The sequence below is a fragment of the Phaethon aethereus genome, assembly GCF_964289735.1.
Source record: "Phaethon aethereus genome assembly, chromosome: 1".
NCBI classification, from domain to species: Eukaryota; Metazoa; Chordata; class Aves; order Phaethontiformes; family Phaethontidae; genus Phaethon; species Phaethon aethereus.
The window spans coordinates 89,309,412-89,334,326 of record NC_138575.1 but is presented as its reverse complement, the minus strand read 5'-3'; the positions used below and the strand labels follow the sequence as shown (position 1 = coordinate 89,334,326).

The 24,915-nt window shown below is 38.8% G+C and overlaps 1 protein-coding gene across 1 annotated transcript in view; it reads right to left on the bottom strand.

Moving 5' to 3' along the window:
- SPAG17 (sperm associated antigen 17) overlaps positions 1-23,287 on the bottom strand; it is a gene marked incomplete at both ends in the record, with an annotated part of 115,938 nt that extends 92,651 nt beyond the window's left edge. Inside the window, 3 exons of the mRNA XM_082004477.1 lie at positions 14,007-14,066; positions 14,460-14,600; positions 23,186-23,287. Coding sequence (XP_081860603.1) covers positions 14,007-14,066; positions 14,460-14,600; positions 23,186-23,287 — 303 coding nt within the window. The remainder of the gene's footprint in view (positions 1-14,006; positions 14,067-14,459; positions 14,601-23,185) is intronic.
- Positions 23,288-24,915: the final 1,628 nt, after the last annotated feature.

Here is a 24,915-nt window from a genome sequence, read left to right as displayed (position 1 = left end):
CATCACGGTTAAGATCAGTTCTGCTTTACATCTTTGATATTCAGAGTAAGACTACTTACAGGTCACGATCTCAACAAGCCAGCCACAGAAGGCTTACTGGAAAGAGTCACAGCAGAAAATCAAGGATATGTTAAGAACAGACTTAAAAACTCCCACAGACTGTAGGCACACTAGAAACTACTAGTTATTCCAACAAAAAATAGTCACACAGAGAAAATTCGTGCTCTGAAAAAAAGAGGCTTTGGTAGAATATCATAGTAATTTTCCTTAGAGAGAAAAATTCTCATATAGTTTGTTTTGCAGAAGTGGTGTTAACAGCCTATGGAAAGGGATGCTTCCCAACTGCCTAATCTAGATGAGTTGCACATTTCTTGAAACACAATAGAGGGGAAACAGAGGGATTCTGGAAAGATTCCTGAAAAGTGTATATATAGTAACCCAGCTCGACAGCAGTTGCTGATTTATTGTTCATGGATGAAGGAAGGAACACTTAGACTCTTTTATAACCCATTCTTCCTGAGAAGTTCAAAGCATTTTACCAGTCAAAAGCAATGCATCATGATTATTCCTATTTTTTAGATAGAGAGTGCAGAAATTAAGAGACTTGTCCAGCTCATTATAGACCTTGGATAACTCTGAGCGGGTGGGAAGGACAAATTTTCTTACGTGAGGCATTAGGGAAGTACAAACCAAACTCTACTTACAGGTTTACATTCCATGACTGTAGGGGGAGGTCAGACAAATAAGACAAAGATAAAATGAGCATGCTACATTTGGCAATACAAAGAAAGCAAATAGTTTTTCCATACAGCAATGTAAAATCTGCTTTATGCACAAGCAAATAAAAAACAATCCCTCATCGCTGCTAGTTTAAAGACAGAACATAGATCAAACCATGCACGGTAGATAAAAGAAATTAAATTTATGCATGTTTACTTCATTTGTGGCCCTGTGAATTATGCAGGCACCTGGCATAAACAGTTAAGAATCCACAGAGCCTCAATTGAAAAAAAAAGCTGAAGACAAAGACTTGGTAGGCGTACAGAAGGATTTTTTTGGGATACTATGAGGTGGATTAGTTTCAGATTGGCTATACTTCATCCCACCAGTGATGACCTTTCCCTTATGTGAGAAACCATGGAAACTTGGATGGACAAACTCAGTTAGGTAGGGCCTCTTTTCCTTTAAAGGAAGAGGAAACTTAGCATTCCTCACACAGCAGGGGTCACATTTGTGAAGTGCAGAAAGGCTTCAGGGATGGAGTATTTGATCTCATATGGTGGCAGTATGAACCATGCAGAGATTTAGCTGCCTGGTGCAAAGGGCATGTATTTCAAGCCTTTCAAACACTACATGAGTGCTTGTAGGTGACACTATACTATTGGTGGATGCCAGTGCCATTGAGGTAGGAGACTTAAAAGTTAGTGAAACATTTAAAGCCAGAGTCTTTATGGTATCTTTCTTTGAAATGCCTCCTTTTCAATACAAAGAACCATTGCAGCTGCTAAATCATCATCAGAAAAGCTTTCAAAGTGATAAATTGCATTATCAACTTTCACAGCTTTATCACTACATGGAAGCAGCAGCATCACATGCTATGAACAGTGGTCAGCCCATTTCTAGTGTGTTTCTCCCATACCCAGGGTGAACTTTCTAAAGCCCAGTCTTCCCTCTTCTTCTAGAGACTGTAAGAAATCCAGGCCATCACATATACTTCAGACTCACATAACACTTCCTGAAAGAAACATAATGGTTCCTAGAAGAAATCCTCAGTAATTCAAATCCCTTAGTAAATGACATAGTTCAAGTCAATTTGAACCAGGAGAGCCATTTGTCAAGAGGCTATATGGATTACACATACCAACCACATTATTATTTACTGTTCAAATGTATTTTCCTGAGCAAGCTAATAAAAGCATGGGGAAAAAAGTAATCTTCACTTATTACAACCTGCCATTAGTATGAATCCCTTATAAGCAGCTTTCAAGACAGACTAGAGAACAAAAGCTGCTCGTGCCATACTGATAAATTTCTTTTGTCCAAAGAAGACTTCTTTACACATACGATTAAATATTTCTGAATCTCCTGATGTCATTTCATTGACTATAGCATACTATGATCAATCATTTTGAAAGAATACCAAGAAGGCACCGAGCTGACTGAAACAACTTCTTTCAGATCACACCTGCAGTGTGTTGAAACACAATTTAGTCTCTACTATCAGACCATTCATCTAATTTCCTTTTTCCTCTCAGAACCTCTTCCTAACTAAGATGTCAAAAGATCACTTGCTTAATCATTATCCTTCATTGGAGAATTAATAACTCACAATTCAAACTGAGCTTAAGGACTTACGTAAATCAGTAAATCAATTGCGTATCTGAACAGAGCTCCATATAGAGCTTATGTATCCACAACGTAGACTGTAAAACTTAAGCTAAGCCAATGAATCATCGTCATTAATCAATGAAGACTCTACCAACATGTATTCCAGAGAATTAAAAAAAAATTAAAAGTGGATTTGATGATGCCTTCTGTGCCTCAAGAGTCTTTTTCAAACAAATCTACTAAAATAAGAATAGGACACTTTTACTATTGAGCAATACTGAGCAAATACACATGCTGCTCATGTACTAAATATCTGCCTTTCTATTCTGAGAACATTTCTCAAAGCAGCAGCAATGGCTGCTTGTGCGCTAGAAAAACATGTTGTCACTCATACGAGTGCCTGTTTTTTGCCAAATCACAACACAGCTTGATCTGGTTAGCAGAAACCTAGTTAGAAATACCCATTGTAAGAATGTCAGTTCTTTAAACCTCTCTCTACAGAAAATGTGCAACCTGAGGGCATACCTTAACTGGTTTAATCTCAGCAATGCAGAATAAGAACTAAGACATGTGTACAATGTATGTGTCATAGTGCTACAAGTACTTAAATAATGTTTTAAAGGAAATACAAACAGGTGAATAACCTAATTCCAGTAAAAATGAGAAAAATTAGGATGACTTTTCACCTTGGCTTTATTAAAGAGCTCATACAAGGGCTCTCATCATCTGTGACATGTACCTCCTATGTCTTCCGACCACCATGAGCTGCTTTAAGGGAAGACAAAATACAATATGAATATCTAGTGATTCCAAAGACCAGTCAATAGCATTCCTATCTCAAGAAGGAGGAGTTTTATGCATAAGGAACGTTTTCTCATGTGACCCTTCAGATACCCGTTTCCTTTTAAAACTCTGACTGGGGGGAGATAGTGGAAATAACATGTAAGTGATTTCTGAAGAACTCCCACAGAACCCAGACCTTTTTAAAAAGAGAGGAGAGGCCAGTCTGCTGTGATCTGTGCTCAGAAGAAGAGATATATTGCTATGACCAATCTTTAAATGTTTACATTTCAGTGGTATGCATCTGCCCAGCAAGTCTTTCCATTGTGGAGTAGACTATTTTATGCTTCCAAGAAGTAAATTGTCTCCAGTAATTCCAGCCAACCGGATCCACACAACGAACATTACAAAGCTGAAGGATTTAGTCACGCTTCTCTAACATTGCATCTGGCTAAGAAGAGAACCCAATCATAGGTGAAACAAAAAGATTTAAGAAGTAAAGTTGTCTCATCAACCCTTGTGCTGGCAGAACCCATCTAGTTACATCTTGCCAGAGTTTCCTAAGCCACCTCAGAATTCATAGGACAGGGCGTCCCAATGGCCCCGTGGGCTTGGCACCACAAAACTCCTAGGCAGCGTCTTTCCACCTTGGTCAGCTTTGCAACAGGGCTTTGGGCATTTTTTTAATATTTTTTTTTTTCCTTTAGTGACAAAGGATTCTGGGATTAGTTGCTCTACTTGAGAAAAATGTCTTACACTCTGTTGTCCACAATTAACAAATTGTAGCCACCTGAAATTTTTGAAGGCAACAAAACACAGAACAGCATTTCCTTTGGCTACTCCAGAGGGTACCTTTACCAATTTAAGGACGACATTCTTACAGATATAATTGTTGTTTGTTCTAGTTACACAGAGATTTCAACAAAACCTGTACAGAAAAAGCAGGAAATTTTATACCAAGTTGCATGCATGCAGGAAACCTTGTAATCTAGGAAGCAAAATGAAGGTGTCACTGGCATTCTAATGCAGGTTTTAAATAGATAGATGAATTTCAAAAGGTATCAAGTTTCTTTCCTAAAAAATAAATCATCAGCAATTTTGAGTTTTATGAATAGCCTCAGGCCAAATAATTACAACTAACAGTAGGATTATGAAGAGTCACTATTCTGTAATGGAAAGAAAAAATGAACATGTTCGGTTGTGTCATGTAAATAACAGAATCTGACCCCTCAAGTTTTAAGAAACAGAAAATTAGAAGACACAGATTGTTTTCCTGCAGGAACTCAAGACTTTTTGCCCCAGTTTCAGCATTTAGAAATCCTGGTACTTCCTAAGATGACCTATTGTCCTCAGAGGGGTCCCTGGAAAGGGATACTGAACTGGAGAGACTTTAGAAATTGATTACAAACAACTGCAATTTCTAGGACTGATTGGTTCATAGCAACCACAGTTCAGTTTCATGTAATAAATCAATCCCAAATGAAAGGCATATAATTTGATAAACTCAAAAGACTACATATGTCACTATTGATCATGAAGTGGCATCGGATGCTCTGACAAATGGCAAAGGCTGATGCAAAGACATAGTGGTATGTCTTTACTCTGGGTAATATTTGATTCTTTTTAGGCAGCATGGGTTTCCTATATTTGAAATAAAAATCCCTTTGCTGTTACCTGAGGCTTAGAATTATTTACCTGATCACACACACACACCTCTTTAACACCACTAGGATGACCTAGGTCATTAAGACATCAGTACTAGACTGGCATATAGAACACAGAACTAAGCAAGATCTTTGCTGTTCTGGAAAGGCAAATGAATCCAGGTGAATTATTTTTCTTTTGTCAGGACATTTTCCTTTGTTTCCATTTGGCCAAGTTACAAGAAAGCATTTGCCAATGATATTCTATTGTCTGTCCAAGCAATTCAGCAAGCACTAAAAAGTTAACCTGTGAAAGGCATTATGAAGTGAGAATTAAGGTGAGCAGGACAGGTAGAAGTTCCTGTAGCTTCTTCTCAGTGAGTTCCAGTAAAATCTTCAAGATGTAGGAAATCCTGGAATACCTTAACATTATCTAGGAGGAATGTGGATAACCCAAGTTTGCAGTTCATCTAAAGATGCTGAAGATTTGTGGCCTGGGGTATGTGATAGTATCTGGAATAGTTTGACACAGCCATAAATTGTCCCTATTCACTTGGTAGCAAACTGAATTGCTTGAAAAGGTCTCCTGTGACATAAAGAGGGGGCTAAATCTAACCTCAACTAATATGCAGACACTGCTGGTCTTCCATAAGGCTCATTCATATTGATATTCACAAATTGCTGAAGACCAATGGGAGCTGTGAAACTTGCTAAACCTAAGCTAACAAATTTTTTCCTTAACATCCTTTTAAGTAAACTGACCTAAATACTTGGATCCAGGAGGCAGAGCAGTTAAACTCTCCTCAGAAGACAAGACAATATATATCTCAGGTAAATATACCACCTCATACAGTGGGATCATTTACAAAACATACTATTCTCTACTATGATGTACCTGGTAGGAGCTTGGTAACAGATACAATAGGGCTGAAAACAGAGTGTAAGGTCCAAGGGACCAAGTCCTTCTGTGATAAAATTCTCTTAACTTACATCTACACAATAGCACTTGACAAAGGCTTACTGGAGAACTGTTCCATTTTATTATGACATTTAAGACTGCTGTATTTGTTTTGCTCTGTACTGGAATGAAAAATAAAATTAAATCTTTCTATCCTTCTGACCGTTCAGTGTGGCTGCCAAAGTTGTTTTTACTGTCAAACCCTCTCATCAAAACAATGAGACCAGACAAGTTTTGGCTCCCAAGCTGTTCCATTTTACAACTACTTTTAAAATTAATTTTGTTCTACAGCAGAATGAAAACAAAATCCTTCTAACTTTAGTACAAAACAGAATTCTATTGACATACATTTTTAGACTGAGAAGATTGGATTTCAGCACGACTACCTCAACTTTTGAGAAAGCCTGTTCCTGATCACAACCCTTCTGATGGTGTTTTGTCAAAATCTATACACTTCTACCAAAATATTTCACCTTTAATTATATGTTTCCACAAGAAACCAAAAGGTTTTCTTAAAAGTAATCCTGACTAGCATTATTTCTGAAACTTGTTTCTTCAGTGACACATATCCAGATTACTAACCAGTCTTTGCTCTCCTCCAGATGCCACACAACTTGCAACAGTTTGTATCTTCTTGGGTGAAAATACTCCTTGCCACAAGTGTTATGCCTGTGGCATTAACAGTTTTGTTTTCACATCAAGCTAAAACCAAAATTTGATTTTTCTGGCCTAGGAATTTACTATAACATCCTTAACACAAAATAAATGCATATTCCTTGTCCCTAGTGCTGCCCTCTTCTTTTTAGTGAAGATACTGTTAGAGACAGTGATGAGAGTATCTAAAAAAAATTTACATAAGACAATAGCAAGGTATGAGGTATTTAAGACCTACTGAAGAGAGGACATAAAAGCTATTCTTAACTGGTTTTTTGAACAAAATTCATGCCAGTAGGGTAAGCAAGTAATAAAATAAGGTAGTTCTGGCTAATTATGCACATACATATTAAAATATATCTATTATCTAACTATTTATAACATAATCATATATAATATATGCATAATATTTACATACATATAAACTCTCATAATTTACATATACATATAATATATACATATATACTTTATTTTTTATATATATAAATTTTATATATTTTATTTTATATATATATTTATATACATATAAACTCTCAGTAAGAGCACCTATCCCAGAAACTATACGCTCAGTTCTGATGCAAAGTGAACCTTCTCTTTACATCATGACATGACCAGCACTTTAAATAGTCTCACCAGTAGCAATCCTCACGTTATAAGTCTACATTCAACACACTTGTAGCAAAGAATTAATTCACAGAAATGCTTAAAGACTGCTTTTAATCCCTTGTTTCCTGGCTAAATTAATTCAAATTTTTCCACTTCAGCTTGTTCATTGCAATGTTTCACTATCCTACAGAAGTTCTTAGTATCTTGGGTTACGTATTTTGCGTTAGAAGTGACAGGAGAAGAATGTTTCATTTACACCTAGAAAACCTAAGGATCCTTCTGTCTCTGCTACAGCCTATTGCCTATTAAGGCAAGAAGTACTGTGAACATTACACAATTTCCCAAGGATTCTGACAGCACAATCTTAGGGGAAAAAAAAAGAAACCAAAGAAAAAAGCCCATGTACCATATAAATAATTTTAAAACAATGCAAGATTCTATTTCTAACCAATAACCTTTTAGTCCTCAAAATGAGCTGTACAAAGCATGAATTAAGATTTATATGCAAGCACTCAACTGAACTGGATTTTGATGGCAAAACTGTGCATATTATGCTTAGCAGTAGAAGGATTTAATTTCAGGGTCTCTTTGGTTGGTTTGTTGCAACTGCACAACTAGGTTGATACTGCAATATGCCTGTTGATATGGGTTGACTGTTATGTATCTTGACTCAGACAGTAAAACTGGCACTTCTGCTTTTATCAGTCCTGAAGTTTGAAGTATCTGAGTCGATAACTGCTTCCCTGTTAGCAAGAAGGTAAAATAAAGTGAAGTTTTGTACAAGAACCATTTGCCACGCAGATCTGGAAGCAAGTCAACAGGACAATCAAACAGGTCCTGTGTTCAGCAAACAATGACAAAAAGCAGAACAATTTGTAATGAAAATTCTACATTCTCTTCTGTTTAAATATTAACAGTCCCTGTACGTGACATGCAAGCTACTGTTTCCTTGCTTGTCACAAGCAAGAATCAAAGAGAGAGAATTCCATGCAATCAGAATTCCATGCAATCAATTCCATGTAACAAGATCCTGGACAGCCTGATTTAAAAGTCCTCGCTATTTCAGATTTAAGGAAAAAGCGCAAGAAAAACAAGGGAGAGACAACGTATGCCATCAGAGATAAGGACAATAACAGATTTGACTTTTTAAAAAAACTGTATCAGGAAAAAAACATTGTCAACATGGCATTGGTTTGGTATTAAATGGAAACAGTAGAGGAGTCTATAAAGATGCAGGAGAAGTAGGGCTAATCAGTGATTTTTCTGCTTTCTATTCAGAAAAACAACAGATAATATGGTTGTATCACTTCATTAATAAGCTGTTATTTCCAATTGTATCAATGAAAAGTTGCCAAAAGGCAGCTTTTAAAGCTAGGCATACCAAAACCCAGTACACCTGGACAATGTAATCAAAGCAGCATTGAAAATAGGTAGCTGAGGAGCTCTCTATACAATGAATATAACCTTTAAGCAACTCTTGGAGAACAAAGGCAGTTTATAATTAAAGAAAGCTGATGTCACACCAATGCTTAAAAAAAGGGAAACTAGAATAGCAATGTATTTGAAGTACTGGCAATGTAATGCTGATCACTGCAGAATAACAAAGGAGCCGATATTATTTTCTTAGTGTCCTAACAGAGGATTCAATGAACAACAAATAAAAGGAGGGTAAAATAATTACTACCAATTAAATTCTGTTCTTTGGGAAAAAAAAAAAAAAGGTGGTCTTTTCACAAAAAAGAATAGCTTTCTCTGGTAAGACTTTAATTCTAGTTGAAACAGATAACAACTCTGATATAGTGAAAAGCACAATTCCCTAAGTATCCTTTGACTCTTGATTTAGAAACAACCATTCTACAGTTGTTAAAGCAGTGACAAAGACTAAAACTCATTTAATGACAGATTTAAAAATGCAGTTACAAACAAAGAGTCATCATCAAACAGGTGATTTTCTTGTTGGGTCTGAAGCATACAACATATTGAGACTACTCTATTTAAAAGTTTGTCAGTGATCTGGGAAAAGACACAAATCTTCAATTATAAGATCTCCAGAAGACACAATAACCATGGGAGATATAAAGAATGTAGTGGAAAACTCATTCATACAAAGAAATTTGGTTAATGGAGTTATTATAGTGCAAGAAAGCAGTATGATTTGATTTTGTTAAATTACAAGACATATCTCAGAAGAAAGAAAACAGGCCAAATTTACAGGATTGAGAACCTGTAAAGTGGCAGCTTTGGGAAGGACTCATTGGTCAAGGGTGAACCAATCAATCCAAAATTAACCCCCAGTGTAAGGCAGTGGCCAAGATAACTTATACAATCTTCAGATTTGTATACCATGAGCTATCAAATATGAGTACATGCATCATGTTATGTTTGTATTTTGATATATATTCAACAAAAACACCAAGTCCATTTGGTGTCCACAATTAAGTAAAAACAGTGAATTATAAATGTTTGTTAGAGAGGAGCTACAGAATTTAAGAATTGAAAAAAACCCCACAAATCATGGAGGAATTTTTTTGCATATTACTAAATAAAGAGAAAAATTAAGGACAATTTAAACACAATCTCAAAGCTTTTACACAGAGAAAAGGTGAACTGCAAGATGTTGTTTAATTTAGTAAGCATGGCTGTAAACCGTATGTTGAAACATACATTTACACTGAAACTAGAAATAACTTTTATCAGGAAAGGTTCTCCCCAGAAACAAATTAAGTTGTAGCAGATTCTCAATTGTTTTCAACCATTTAGAAAAAACATCCAATCTTGATTTTAAAAATTTCAACATACAGACTATTATTTAAAAAACCTACTGTACAGGTCACAATAGTCTCTTCTGCCAATCAAATCTATCTATCTACTAATTTCACAGAACATAAAACCAGCTGATAGCAACATTGGTAATAAAGCCAACTCTTGGGCTACATTGTTTACACATTTTCTTGTCAGTAGCCTTTCTCATAAAACAAGAATCAAAACAATTTAGTGATCTTATTTTGTGTGTGTATATATATTTTTTTTTATAGCATTCACTACGGTCTTTTGGAAAAACAGATCACACTTACAGTTGAGAAACAAGTCCAAAGTTTTCATACCTGACCAGAAAAGTCAGCTCTCCGAAAAGTAACATAACTCACATTTAAGTCCTCTTGCAAGCCAGAACAGCATAAACTGTAATAATGTAAGCCTAAAATACGAGGCATTTAACTACCAAGCACTTCACAGCCTAGACTGGTAAGAACACAGAGAGCATCGGGGCAGTTTCAGTAGAGATGAAGGGAGAAGTAAAATCTTTTCAAAGCTCTGTGTCTTGCAGGGGAAGGAAAAACAAGAGGAGGTCACTTTTCTTTCAACTACCTCAAACACTTCCATGACGTTTGAGATCCAAAGCCCACATAGTCCATTTACCTTTTGCTTTCCAATATGAATGCCTTCTCCAACCACCTCTTGCGCCCACTCCCTGCAAGTTACAGGGTTGGCCTCTATGACAGGCTTCACTTGCATCACCGTCTCTTCCCCTGTCTTGTGCCCATCTCTTCTACTTAAAGCATGCTTCCACTCTTTCCCAGTATACCATACAGAGCCTAGCAGAAGATGAATTTACTTCTTAGGGTTTTAAAAATTTATTTTATTTATATCTTTATATTTAATATTCATATATGTCTATAAAATATATTATGTATAATATATAAATACATTTTTAATATATTTTTTATATATATATATAAAATTCTGCCATGCCTAGGAGCTTTTCTAACCTTCACCTATACCTGTCCTCAAGGAATCCTAAGTCTAGCAAGGATTTCTGGAGTGCAGTGCACACTGTTCATGCTGCCTCCCATCCTCAAAATGCAGGAGAGACACCAGTAGAGTTAGCTATCTACCCAGGGATTAAGAGCTGGGAAACACTTACTTACAGCTGATTTATTCCCCTCCAGTCTCACAGAATTCTAGCATAAGAATGGGCCAGGATTTAGATTTGGACCCTGATTTGACAATATTTTTCAGTTTGATAATTATAGGTAGGAGCCATGCTGTAAGAAAGCAGAATTGATATATTAAGTCTTGACAGATAGTGGAATAAAGATTATTATGTTTAACTGCAATCAAGCCTTTTTGGTTATATGGGATGGCTTGTCCAGGAGATGAGTCAGAGCAGTGTGGGGAAGGATGCTGTTTTATAAGACTTCAGTTTTGCTGGCTTCACAAGCACAAGGACACATTTTGAAGGCAGTGTTCTCAGATGCACATCCAAATAAAACTGCTCTGGTCTCTGCCACTTGTGCTTTTTTCATCTTTCCATGACCCTTTATCCCAAGCATCGCAGCTTAGCCAAGAGAACCACAAAATTGTTCCACATTGTTCTCTCTCTTCCACCCCTCCCTCTCTCATGGCCATATCCCTTACTCAACTGTCCATTTTCAGCAATGCCATCTACCTACTTCCAGCCTTATCACGTTGAAGGGACCATATCTGGCTCCATCTTCGTTCAAAATCTTATCTCCCTGTGGTACTACTCTGCAGCTCCAGCTTCTTTCCTTACGAGTATGGGACGAGAATCCTTCTCAAAATTTCCTGGGTAATGTAAAAGCAACTTTCCTGACCCTGTCCCAATGAGTCCAACAAAACTGGAAAACAACTCTTACAAGGAAAAAAAAAAAAATCCTTTCATCCACAGAGCCCTTGAACTCAATCTCACCAGAATTTTCAAGAAAAAAAAAAAAAAAAAAATCATCTTCATGAACAAATCTAGTATGGAAGATTTAGGCTTGAACAGATTTTCAAAATTCAGAGTTTGGAAACTAAAACACTATCATATTTAGTAGTGGTAAAGCACCTTAATTACATGTGACATTACCAACCTTAATAGAAAGTTAACAAAACAAGCAAGTATATAAACAATAAGAGACACATACCTTGCTTATAAAAAGCATATATTTTATTCAAACATATTGTAGTTTTAGTTCTTGTCTGTTGGAAAAACTGTACATGATAAATTAATCTGATTTATTATGAAATCTGTTGATATTTTACAGGAAGAGTAATATTTTCCCTTCCATGTACAAAGAAAAAAATCAATTTCCACAGCATCTTTATGAGAGACTCATCCTAACATAATTGAATTAAGTGCTGGAATTAGGAAAAAATTACAAATCAGGACTCCTACTCCCATCAAGTCACTTAAGGGACCAAAGAGGTGTTAGACACCTAATTCTCCTGGATTTGGAAATCTTTTAGGTACATACTCATGAACCCTGCCCTGAGCCTCTTCACTTTGTACAATAAGAGTGATATGAAATACAACACAGCAAGATGATAGAAACCCTGAAGAGAAATAATTTAGAATGGACAAAAGGAATTACTTGAATATGATATATAATTAGCTTGCAATATACCAAGAGCAGTTTGTTAAAGTTTCTTGACTTAAAGCAGGCACTGCAAACTGATGCACTGAAATTTATTAAAAACCCCTGCATTTCAGTAGCCGCAATGTGCAAGACCAATGACATGGGTAACAATGTTACTATTAATACCATTAATAAGCACATTACCATGCACATCATCAGTCCCAAATTCACACACATATACATATCGTATGTTCAAAGACCATTAAACATAAGGAATCTCATTTACAGTCTCCCTAGAAATGAATATGCGCTTGTGGAAACGTCAGCGTGTTGAATCCTACCACAGAGAAGAGAACCGTATGCAGCGAAGATAGAAATGCTCCTCTCAGAAGAACATTTCACAACCCTGTGTTCTGTGCGAACCTCGTACCTGTTTATCCTCATTGCAGTGAAAGTTCTGAATGCACAAACTGCACATGGACTTTAAATGAACACTCAGGAGCAAATTCTGCCTGGAGAGGCAGGATCTCAATGCTTGTGGCAACATGATCAATCTTTTAATTTGCTACAGCCAGAACGGAAACTGAGTCCAAGCAAAAGGTCAGAACAGGCATTTTATATTCTCTGTTAAAGGAGGGGAGGAAAAAAATGTCTTTGAGGAGTAAAGTAAGTAGCTAATGAGACACAGCACTGACAGCTGGAATTTAATAAGTATCCACTTCACAAGGAAAATTGCTCTTAGTAATTAAATACAGGTATCATACAAAGCTTCTGCTTAGAGCCAGACTTCAAAATCATTCTGTCAGTAGGACTGAAGGGGTTTTACATCGCAGGTAATATAAGGGTGAGTTTGCCTGGGAGGCTAGTCCAAAACAATGAGGGTTAATTGCATAAAATTCACAGTCATGTCAGTGGTAAATAATTCCAAAGGGACTTGTTCAGATAGTAGTCTGGCATTACTGAAAAACAGACTGCAACTAAAAAGACCTGTTATAAAGTCCACCAAAACCCGAGACACATAAAAAGTTTATTAGTCACTGCAGAAATAAAATGCAAACAAGATCTTTTTAGAGGGATCCAAAATTCTTTACGCTCCAGGTCTGTAGGGCCATAAAACTCTACCTGAGAAAATTTTAAACAATCTTCTAATTAATGACAGGATTTTATAAGCTCTCACAAGCTGTAAGTAAAACATTAACAAAGTAGGGAGAAGGAAGTCCTCTTTGTACTAAGCATGATTCCTAACTCTGCTGACACACCCCACTAAAGAAACCAGGATAGAATTTAACATTAAACTGAGATTATAATGGATACTAGCACACAGTGATGGTGTGATGCATTCTCATAAATGAAGGTCTAAGTCTAAATTACTGGGAGCATCTGGGAGAGCAGAGTCTAATGGTTTTTCTGTAATTTGTGACACCACCATCAAAATATGACCACATAACACATTCTTAACATAATAAAACTCATATCCCTAAAAAGACAACTTGATCCTCGCTTAATTAGCAGTCCAACAGAACACTGCTGGTGTCACAAAAAGAAAGCAGTTTAAGTATCTAGATTGTTAAGATACATCCAACAGATTTGCATTTACTCAGGTATGCATAACACAATTACACAGCTGTATTTACCACAGTGTAAGAAAGCACTGACACTGCAATACATGTTTTAACCTACCTCATAGTACATAGGCACATCCTTAACCTTTTTTCCCTTTTGTTTCCCAGATTCTCTGATCTGCAAGGAAATAAAGCATTCTACTGTGAGAAGTTCTTAAGTTTACACAAATTATTTTACCTGTTATTCCCTTCTGAAAACACTACATTCACACTCCAAAATAGTGAGGAATCATCTTATGGTACCCCTGTACCTTAGTGAGGGAACTTTTGTGATCGGCATCTTGAAGAAAAGTCTGTAACAAAACCTCACTAGTTACAGGGAGCAGACCAGCTTACACAGTAAGCTTTTCTTTTTCCATTTTTAACTCCTATGAATTAGTGTAATTTTTAAAACTGCCCAGAGTAATTCCACTGCATACAAAATTCATAGTTACCACAGAGCAAAATAGTTAGTATCCAGAAGTGAGATCTAGGGTATGGCTTGTTATTAAAAGTTCCATTCTTGGAATACCTGTCCGAAAATGTCTTCATGCGTTACCACACTGAAGAGCTTCCGCTGTGGCACCTGCACAGCAAGAGTCAGGGCCTTGGTGTGGATTTCATCTTCAATTTTGGTCCCAACAACGAAAGCAATGCTAGGCTTCCAGTCATCCTACTTTCCAAAATAAAATATTTAAGGTATTAAAACACAAGCAAACAAAAGCACTCCTCCACAGTTTCAAGGAGTAAACCTGTAGAGATGGTTACTCCCTTTAAGACATATTCAACATCACTGTATTAATCACACTGTATACAACCTGAAGAAGCACATACTACTTTGTCCCAATTCTTTCTGCCATCAGGTGGCAGCATTATGCTGTGGAAAACACAAATGCCGACTGACAACCTCTACAAACCTCCTCGGCAGGCCACCGCTGCATTAGCATCACACAAAGATAAAGCAACTTTTCAATGTCATTTGCAGATTTGACAGTTCAGTAAGCAAACAAGAAGTGAATTTTGAATATATGTATTATTGTCATTGAATACATGTATTATTGTGATTATTTGCTGGGGAATAAAAATAAACGCATTTCAGCTTCCTCATGCCAGGAATTAGATAATGCCCAGATACTATTTTCTGAAAACTGTAGAATTATTTGTATGATGTTTTCTGAGGGCATATTTATGCATACCATGGTTCTTACACGATTTCACTAAGTATTCTAAACTAAGAAAAATTATTTATCAATGGCAAGTTATATTTCACTACAATATTGACAAATTAAAAACATCAGCAGTTTTCAAGAATTTGCAGTAAAATACACATTTTTTAATGGGGAAAAAATCTGATTTCGGCACTAAATTAATGCAGAACAAGTGAAGACTGGAACACATTATTTAGTGATATACATCCACAAAAGCTTCAAAATTACATCATTTAAGCAATTTTTACTAGTGACTCTTCTTTTCCATTTCTTCTGCTTTAACCTACCAGAAGCCCTTTCACAAAGCAAGTAGCTACCTCCAGCACATCTACATCTCACTCCTGAGTATTCTCTATCAGTGGCGCCTGACCCATAGGCACTTCCAATGGTTGTGCTGTACACCCTTCAGGAATCACCAAATTATTTTTTTTCATTGCACATCTGCATGTGTACACTGCAAGCATATCAATAAAGCTGCATAAAGGTAAATATGGAAAGAGCTTCAGTAAGATCAAGGTAGTCCCAAGACATTGTCACGCTAATCAGGACCGGGCTAAGCAGAGTCACATACCAGTCCAGTGTGAATCACAGCAGGGAAAGATTTTAAAGACAAATTTAAGAGAGGGTGGTAACTTTAGGATTTTGATGGAAATATTTTCATACATGTATACTACGTAAAGTGCTTGTGGAAAAGCAGAACAAAACCTGAGTTGATGGTAAAGTGAGGGAAAGCACCATTCAAAAAAAAAAAGTTTGGTGTAAATGGTAAAAAGACAGGTTTCTTTTTACAGTTTTACTGTACCCTTCTTCATTTGTTCCTTCTGTTAGCTGAAAAAAGCCCACTTAAATGTTTGCAGTTTGAGTGATGACTTGGGATGGGAGAAAGGAACAGCTGACGTAAGTTTCAAACTAGTAAATGCCTGCATAGAGGCAAAGAGTTTGTCATATTCTTAAGATAACAAAGCATAACATCACATGAATATGGCACAACACGATTATACATACATGCCACCTTTTTTTAGCCACAGAATATTCAGAGAAACAAAAAAGATGGAAAGATCACCTGCATCACTAAGTGTAGTCTTCTGAAACTGCAAGTAGTTACAGAGCAGATACCTAATCCAAAAGGGCCCCTACAGTTCCACACATCATAAACTTCCTTGATGTTTTACAGCAGCACAAAATAAACCTTAAGTTTTTAAAATTACAAAACGCAGGAGAGTGCAAGCATATGACTGATGCTCTAAGAGTGTGCAAACATGATGGAATTTAAGAAAGGAGAGCATCCAGCTGACCTAGGGCATCAGGCACTGCTCAATGGAGAAGCAGCAGCAGCAGCAATGGCTTGTGTGGGGACTGCACCGAGTACACTGAAATTTCTTTTTCCCCTTTGTAGTTGGGGAGCAGGACAGGGGATGATATCTCCTCCTGCCTAAAGTTGCCAAAACAGCTACCAGCATACAGCACTATGACAAAGCTAGGTATTCCAATATTATCATCAAAACATGTGCACAGGAGCTGCAGTTAATCTGAATTCAAGTTAAAGTTGTCATTGTATAGCTACCAAGAGTTGGACGCAAAAACTTTACCACTCTTTGAACAGAGAGCATGTAGATGTCCATATCTGTATGCAAACACATAGTTTTCTAGGCTTTCAGAATTGAGATTGAAAATGCCCTCGTGTGGCAGTATCCTCGTGTTCCCAAGGCTCACCAGCAGAGACAGAACCTTTAGAGCAACCATCCACCTGCAACATGAACTAATGTAGCAACCTGTACCACTACACTGTCCTTTTCAGTGAGGACCACCAAAAGAGGGGCACGAAGCCCAGTAAGTCTCATGAGTACAGCAGGACTCAGGAATGTCAGGTTCTACCCTAGATGCTAGGGGAAGCATGGTCCAGCAGCAATATAGAGCTTGCTCCCACAACTTCCTGCAGTTCTTCAGATATGCAAAGAAATCTCCATCAGAGAGTCCTAAAACCTCTGCCTTATGCCTTGTTCAGCTCCTCTTTAAAACATGCTAGTATCTTGGTGCCCACAAATTACACCTGCTTAGCACTGATTAAAATCATCCTGCAACAACAATTTCTGTGAAACCTGTCTTCCTTACAATCCTGTCTCTTCCCGATATTTCCACCCCTTCGTTACAACTGTCCCTAGTTCACTCCTCCTTCCATTTCTACTCTGTTACTCATCCAAGTTCCACTACTTCTCCTAATGCTTCCCACATCCGCTACTTGCTCCCTAGCTCTTGTCCTCAGTCTCCTTGTCCAGCTAGTCCCTAGCTTCATTATCTGATCACACTTCCAGCTTTCTCCATCCTCAAATTCTGTCTCCAAATCCTTATTCTCTAGCCCCTCCAATACTTCCCAGGCACTTTCAGAGTTATGTTTGAGCAATGAGACTTTCTCCTTCATGATGCTTGCGCGTTCCCTGGAAAGGCACTAAAAGCAATGGGGAGAGAATTTTCCTGATTTCCACTGTGGTGCTCACCTTCACAGCAGCCTGTAACAATGCACCAAAGCAAAACATGAAGCTAAGTCCTGCTTGTGAAAAATGAACTTTTTAAAAAAAACTTAGGATTTACCCAAACATTGTCAGGAAAAGGTATGTCCTCAGCAAAAGGCATGCCATTGACATCAATGTGACACATCTTCTTTCCCACCTAAATTCTCTGCTTCAAAGGAACAAGCTGCTAAAGCTTCTGCACAGAACAGCTATGAGAATATTTATAGCATAGGCAAAACACTGGCTAATATAGTAAAAATAAAATACATGGAATGAGCCCCTACACTATAACTGGTAGTGAAAATTATAACCCCCATCTAACTTAATTCTACAGAAGTATATGCAACTTGATACAAGGTCTTTTGCGTAAAACTTTAAACAGTGTTAGGGATAGCCCATGCCTCCCTAGCTGCAAAATGAAGAAAAAAACACTCCGTTTGTAAAAAAGGTGCAATACCTGGGAATTTGAGCTAGATAAATACCAGAAATAGCTACATGCACTTTAACAGGGAATAATGATCCAGAATTCTCAGAGTCACTAACACCATGTCATCTATTTCCAGACTAACCAATTTTGAAGCCATCAAAGATAATTTGTCAGAAAAGCTGAACATTAGAGAATAGCAACTGAAGTCAGTAAGGACAGCGAACATGTAGTGTTAGTACATAGTTTAAGGTGTTTAATTGACTGTGCTCTTTTCTGACCTTAAAGATCTATTATTTTTTGCAATATTGCCCTTATCAATATTGTAACAGTATCCTTAATGTTCAGGGCACTGAAGGATAGAGAAGAAACAGACCCTGCTTTTACAGCTCACCACCTAAAATCACAACATAAAAATGAGAAGGAAAAGTAGTAAAATGTATACAGTTACTTTAAAAATATTTGCTCCCTCAATATACAACTGCTCCTCTACTCAGTTTAATTCTTTCAAATGTTATTGTAGAAGTGAGACCTGAGAAAGGACCTGAAAGAGGATAGATTAGTGACCCTATGGCTACCTCAAATGAGGTTCCCGGCTTAAAGAACAGGATAGAGGAAAACATAAAAATAACTGGAAAAGCATGGAAACAGTCTAGGGAGGCTGCCATTGAGAGTATAATGCAAGCACTACATACTGTGAACGAAGACAACCAAAATGCAGGGAGTAGATAACGCACAGAATCAACACCACCGATTGAAACATGAATGAAAAAAATGGAAGCTGGAAATGTGGCATTGGTAACAGAATACTCCTTAAACAATCTGAAACAAGCTCCAATTAAGGGGAGGCCAGACCACTCTCACTGGAAATCATCCAGTGACAATCACCGTCACAAATGACACCGCTGTCGTCCCCATCTCCTCTCCCCGTTTTAAAACGCTTGGCCATGTCAAGAGTTGAAATGCACTAGTCTCTCTTGGTGTTAGAAATAACCATCTATGTGGGAAGCTTGTGTGTCCCTCAGGTGAAGGAGGCTCTGATCCTAGCAAGATCCATCTAACTCTGAAAGTTCCATGTAAGCAGCAGCTAGCAGTTTTCCAAAATCCTCATTTTCACAAAACACAGCAGGTGTCTCCTGATTTTGTTCTCAAGCCTCCATTGTGTCCCCCTGTAATGTGTCTTTTTTTCCCCAACTGTTAAAAACCAGTACACGTAACCTACATATCTTATTTGTCACAGTAGTACTAGAATAGCATAGGTATGTTAAAAAAATACCTAACTTCAATCCACATTGAAGAAAAAAGCAGACTTAGCTCACAAAATTTTGTTTCCTTTTTCAACGTATCTTGTTTTCTCTGCTTCATTTCCTAGACACAAAAGGGCAGCTGTTCTACAGAAGGCATTTGAAAAAGTCTAGTATATTGTTTATTTTTGCAGTACCAGTTTCTAGATGCCTTTGGTCAGGAAAAGCATAAAGCAGCCGTCTCACCCCACCCCCTTTCCAGGCAATCTGAGTATTTGTCATTTTGCATCATCACTTATTCTTGTGGTATTTAATGGGGTTGGTTTGTTTGGTTTTTTTCTCTTCAGGCTGCAACTAGTAAATTCATTTCATTACAGCACAGTTTCAAATTTAACTGTAATGGCTGAAGAGAAACATTTGAAAACTTAAACTCCAAACACTTCAGCATCAAACAGCAAGAGTTCTTTAATCTCCTGATTTTTAAGTAATGCCTCAGAACTAATGAGATTTATTAGTGATTTATGAAAACTTAGGGCAACATTACCTCTAGCATTCTTTGCTTTCAACAATGAGAGAGCTTGTAAATCAGTAAATACAGCTGACATTATTGGGAAAGGTTGCTCATCGGCAATTTTATAGCCCTAGCATAGTGCCTGTCTAGGGCATCACTGCTAAGAAATCTGCAAGTCCACTTTCATTATCTGCTGATTGACAGACACCCATATTACTAATGGATTCTGGTTTTAGGAGCCTGAGCTTTTGTTGTATAATCTAGGCAGCGGAGAAAGTATCAAAACCCAACTGAATGCTAATTCCTCTCTGAAGAGGAAGCTGCAAGAATAGTAGTCAAAAGTGGAGCCATCCTATTGAGAACTTTTTAATGGTTTTACAAGCTTTAATTTCAGTCTAATTTTCAGGCCCAAAACTGCCAATAAAATGAGAAAAAACATACAGATGGAAAGTCAGAGCAGAATGAGGCTTCTAGTCTCTATGCATAGTTACACTAGATAATAGATGACAATTATTTCAGTTGCTAAGGGCTGTATTTACCCCGAATTCACCTTTCACTTAGCAAATATCTAACTTTAACTACTTAAAGCATGCAAAGTTTAAAACTAAGAATCCTAATTTATATTTTGTGATTTAATTCTGCAGTGAACCCAACTGAAATATTCTGATAAATATCTGAAGGCAAACACAACCTGCAGCTCCATGTTCTTCTGCATAGCACATTAGAAACAAAAAGGATGTATATAAACCATAATGTGAGGCTCTGCAAAATCCGTATTTCCTCTGTACATGTTTTTAAGTTGTCTGTCTGCCAGTTTTCACAGTGCGTTTAGTAAAAGCAATTATTTGGTTAGTAAATACCATTTAAATCATATTTTAGTTAGCATACCCGTCTATAAAAATCTTAACACCACTGGTAAAATGACTCCTTTTCATAGATCAGACTAATAAAATATTGTAAGCTATAAACACACATTAAAATGTGAAATTTCATTGCTCAGGCTATCTGGTACAATTTAAAACCAGTTCTAGTAAATTCCCTTTGACTCCACTACAGGGAAAGAATATTCTCTAAACTGATACAAGTAAAAGATTTAAAAATTCATTATACTTTAATTACTAGGAGAGAAATTTATTGATAGGAGCTCCTGTCAGCTCCCAAATAATTTCACATTCACATGGTATATCGCATACAATATTGAGGAAGAGTAAGAAATAATTTTTTGCAGTGTGTCTGATGACACCTACAATTAAAGCTGCTCAACACTCTCTTTTACAGACTGTTTTCAGTTCCTGGCCTTTATATATTTGAGTTTAAATTTTGTATGCTATAAGATTACTTGGGCAGGCAGTGGGATTGTGTGCGTGTGTGTAAGGATGGTGTGGTTAGACTATTTGCAGAATGAGATTTATATTTAAAAATAATTTTCATCCTTTAATTAAAACCCCATGTGATTAAGTAATTAAGATATTCAATTCCCTCTATGTTCAAGAGGAAGGAACTAAAATTTGGCAGCACAGCCAAATGTGTCCAAGATGGGCTTTTACAGAGCACGTTTATTTACATTAAGTATACCCACATTTGGCCATACTTGATGAATCTTGATTCACACATGCTCGGAACAGATTTGCTGGTACTTGGCAGTTTTGCACTAAGTATGTTCCTGCCCATGACTCTAAGAGCTAATAAGAATTTTCCTGCAATAAGAAATTTCAGTGGCTGCCCAGCATCACATAAGACTGAGTTCAAGTTGACCACAGCAGGGAGACAGTTTTTCCCATGTTCCCAAGACTCTGGCTGGTAACAGCAAGACAGAGAAAGTGGAATTAGCTTAACTGGAACAGAAAATGGTTGGACAACACCAGAATTAAGGAACCAAGGACTCTTAATTCAGCCCCCATGGGTATAGGCATTATGATAATCTTTAATTGGGTGATCACATATTTTTTTCCCTACAGAATTCTTGCCCCATTCAGTGAACATATTCAACATTTCCTTCCATCTGCCTCAATGTGTGGTCCTGAAAAATCCTAATTCTGATATTTCTGATATAAATTTTGAGCATTTTATTTCCTGCCTTTTAAAATATTTCAATATAATGGTTTGCATTTAACAAATGTAATAAATTACATGTAGAAGCAGCAGAGTAAACAAAGCACTTTGTTCTGTGAATTCACTGGACAATATCCACGACCACAATAAACACCATCATAAAAAAAAATAAATCACTAATTGGCACCTTGCTAGTAAGCTCAGAAGAAAGGTCAGGAACTGAGTAGGTGACGGAGATTGAACCTCCACCCCCTTCTCATGCTTCTGGGAGGTTCTCATAGAGTAGGGGCAAGATTCACAAGCAAGAAAGGGCTCAAAGAGCCTTTGAACTCTACTGAAAAAATCTACATTCTCGGGAAAAATGGGAAACAACAGCCTTAGCTGAGCAGCTTACTTCAAAAAGTGATTTTGTTTGGCTAAACTTGTACCATATGGTCACTACCAAATAAAAGTAAAAGCAAGTAAGTATTGAAGAGATTTTTTGGATATTTGTAGCATTTTTGGGAAAAAAGATTAGCCAGTTTAAAAGCCTTCTCCTGAATTCAGAAGTCCTCATACTTAACCAGAACTGTTAGCATGTAAAAAAAAAAAAAGAAAAAACCCAACAACATATCAACAACAACAACCGCCATCCTCCATTTTTTAATAAGACACAACAGGAATCTACCAAACAAGGAAGCTGTAGAAGTCATTTGTCTCACTTGCAGAAGCAGCACCAGATAAACACATGCTAGATAAATATTATTGTTTGCTAAACTACCACCCTATTTTGAAACCAAATTCTCTCTTGCAAGTCAAGATTTATTAGAATTACATTGCTTACATAGAACCTGGAAACCTAAATATGCCTGTAGATCCTCACACCCTGTAAGGGGGGAAGGCGGGGGGGGAAAGTGCCTTTTAGCTGCACACACTCAAGGAGGAAAATTACAGCCTCGCATTTTCAACGCTACAGTTAATGCTGTGTCAGCACCTCCATCAAACCTCGTTGTTCGGCAGTTTATAAAAAGCTCACTCCGAGCCGAAACTTGGCACCCAGAGCCCCAGAAAGAAAAGTGCCGCGGAAGGAACAGCAAGAAACCCGCCGGTCCGCTGCTCAGTAGCCGGGGGGCAGCTCCACCCCGCGTCGGGACGATTCGCGACCCTCCCCGGGGCCACCTTGGGGCCCCCGCGGAGCCCCCGGCAGCGACGCTGCCGCAGGCCGGCGGGAGGAGCGGCGGGGGCCGCCTCGGGCCCGGCCCCCCGCACCCCTACATCCCAGGCCCGCCCACTCCGCACGGCCCCTGCCCTGGCCCTCGCCTGCCTTCACCTCCTCCAGGCGGGCGGACACCAGCGCGGCCTCCCAGCTCTTGGCGGCAGCAGCCGCCGCCATCGAGGCGACCCCTTCGGTCTTGGGCCGCTTGGGGCCCATGGCAGCGCGGGCGGCGGGCAGGCCCCACGCGTCGCCGTGGCGACGGGCTCCCATCGGGGCGACGCCTTCCGGCCGCGCCAACCGGCGGGGCGGCGGCGGGCTGTTCGTCTGGTACGTGCCTCCTGCCCGCGGGAGCCTCCGCGCTCGGTGAGGCTGGGTGTGCGTGTCCCGCCCGGATCGGCGGCGGCCTTGCCGCCTAGCCGGTGCCGAGGTGCGCTGGCGGGGCTGCTGGTGGGCCGGCAGCAGCCACACGGGCGGGCAGCTGCTGCCGCCACCTGGAGCCACCTCCAGCACGGCTGCCCGAAGGAGAGGCTTGTCCGCGGCTGCGTGGGAAGGGCTCGGGCCGTTCAGGGGGTGAACACAGCCACCACGTTAAATGCCACGTCCCAAGGGCCGCACAAAACCAGCCCGGCGGCAGCTCTCGGCGTGCTCGGGGAGGAGGGCGAAGGAGGGGGCTGAGCGCGGCCGCCTGCGGAGCAGCGAGACGGGGGAGCGCACAGGTGTGGGCAGCCAGGCCTGCTCTCAGGCCGAAACCACTCTCCAAATACTACCATATGTTACGGCACCGGGACCAGAAGGGGAGAGGAAGGCACAGTTGGGAGAAAGCAGGAGAGCTGCCAAGATAAAGAATTCATTACAGAGGAGTCATGTCGTGATCTCACACTGGAGACGAGTGAAATATTCTGTGTGATTTAACATTTGGTGAAAATATCCCAAACCACATGCTGCCCTTCCCCCACCCACTTATACCGACCAGGGTTGCTCTGAGCCTCCAAATCTTTATTTTAATTTTGTCGGAGCCTTAAAGCCCTGCTGTGCAGCACGTTACTGCTTTAGTCAGAATTTTGTTCTGGGATGACACTGACCTAGTGTATGTGCTGAATAAAACACCTTTAATTACACAGTTTTAGTGGCAAAGTAGGAATTTAGGTTCATAGGGGACATAACAGGCAAGCCTTATATCATCTTATTTTGCAGAAGGGTATCTTCCCCAGCTTCGCAGACAGTGATGTAGTTTATAACATGGGAAAGCTGCACAGTAGATTTGCCAACATCCATAAACATTTTCCCCCACCCTGTTTCTTGGCTGGTGTCCATTTTTCTCTTTTTGAGGTTTGTTTTTTTTTTTTTTCTGGACAACAAAAGAAGACTTCAATTGTTCACAGAAACAGGCAGTGTGACATTCCCAGAGACTATGGGAAGGAGGAACAGGACAGGATCACCGGTCGATGCAGCAGAACAGGACAGAGGTATGGGGCAGAACGCACAGATAATGATGCCAAATATCCTTATTATGCACCACCCTTCTGATTTTTCATGGCTTAGTTTTCAGGGCTGGATGTAAGCTTCAGGAGGACCAACAGGAGAGGGTAGCGCACCCAGCTCCTGATGGTGTGGCTGGAAATATGCACTACCATGATGTCCATGCCAGATGACAACTGTTTAATTATGCCCACACCTGGATCTGTATGCTCAGGATTGTTAGGAAGGTTAAAAACCAGCAAGACTGATGTTAGCCTACAAACAGCTCTAAGAACATGAACAATAGCTGTGAGAACCATGAACTGGCCTCTTTATATCTATATGTGTTTGCTTGGATGCTTAAGAATTATTTGAAGCAAATTGTT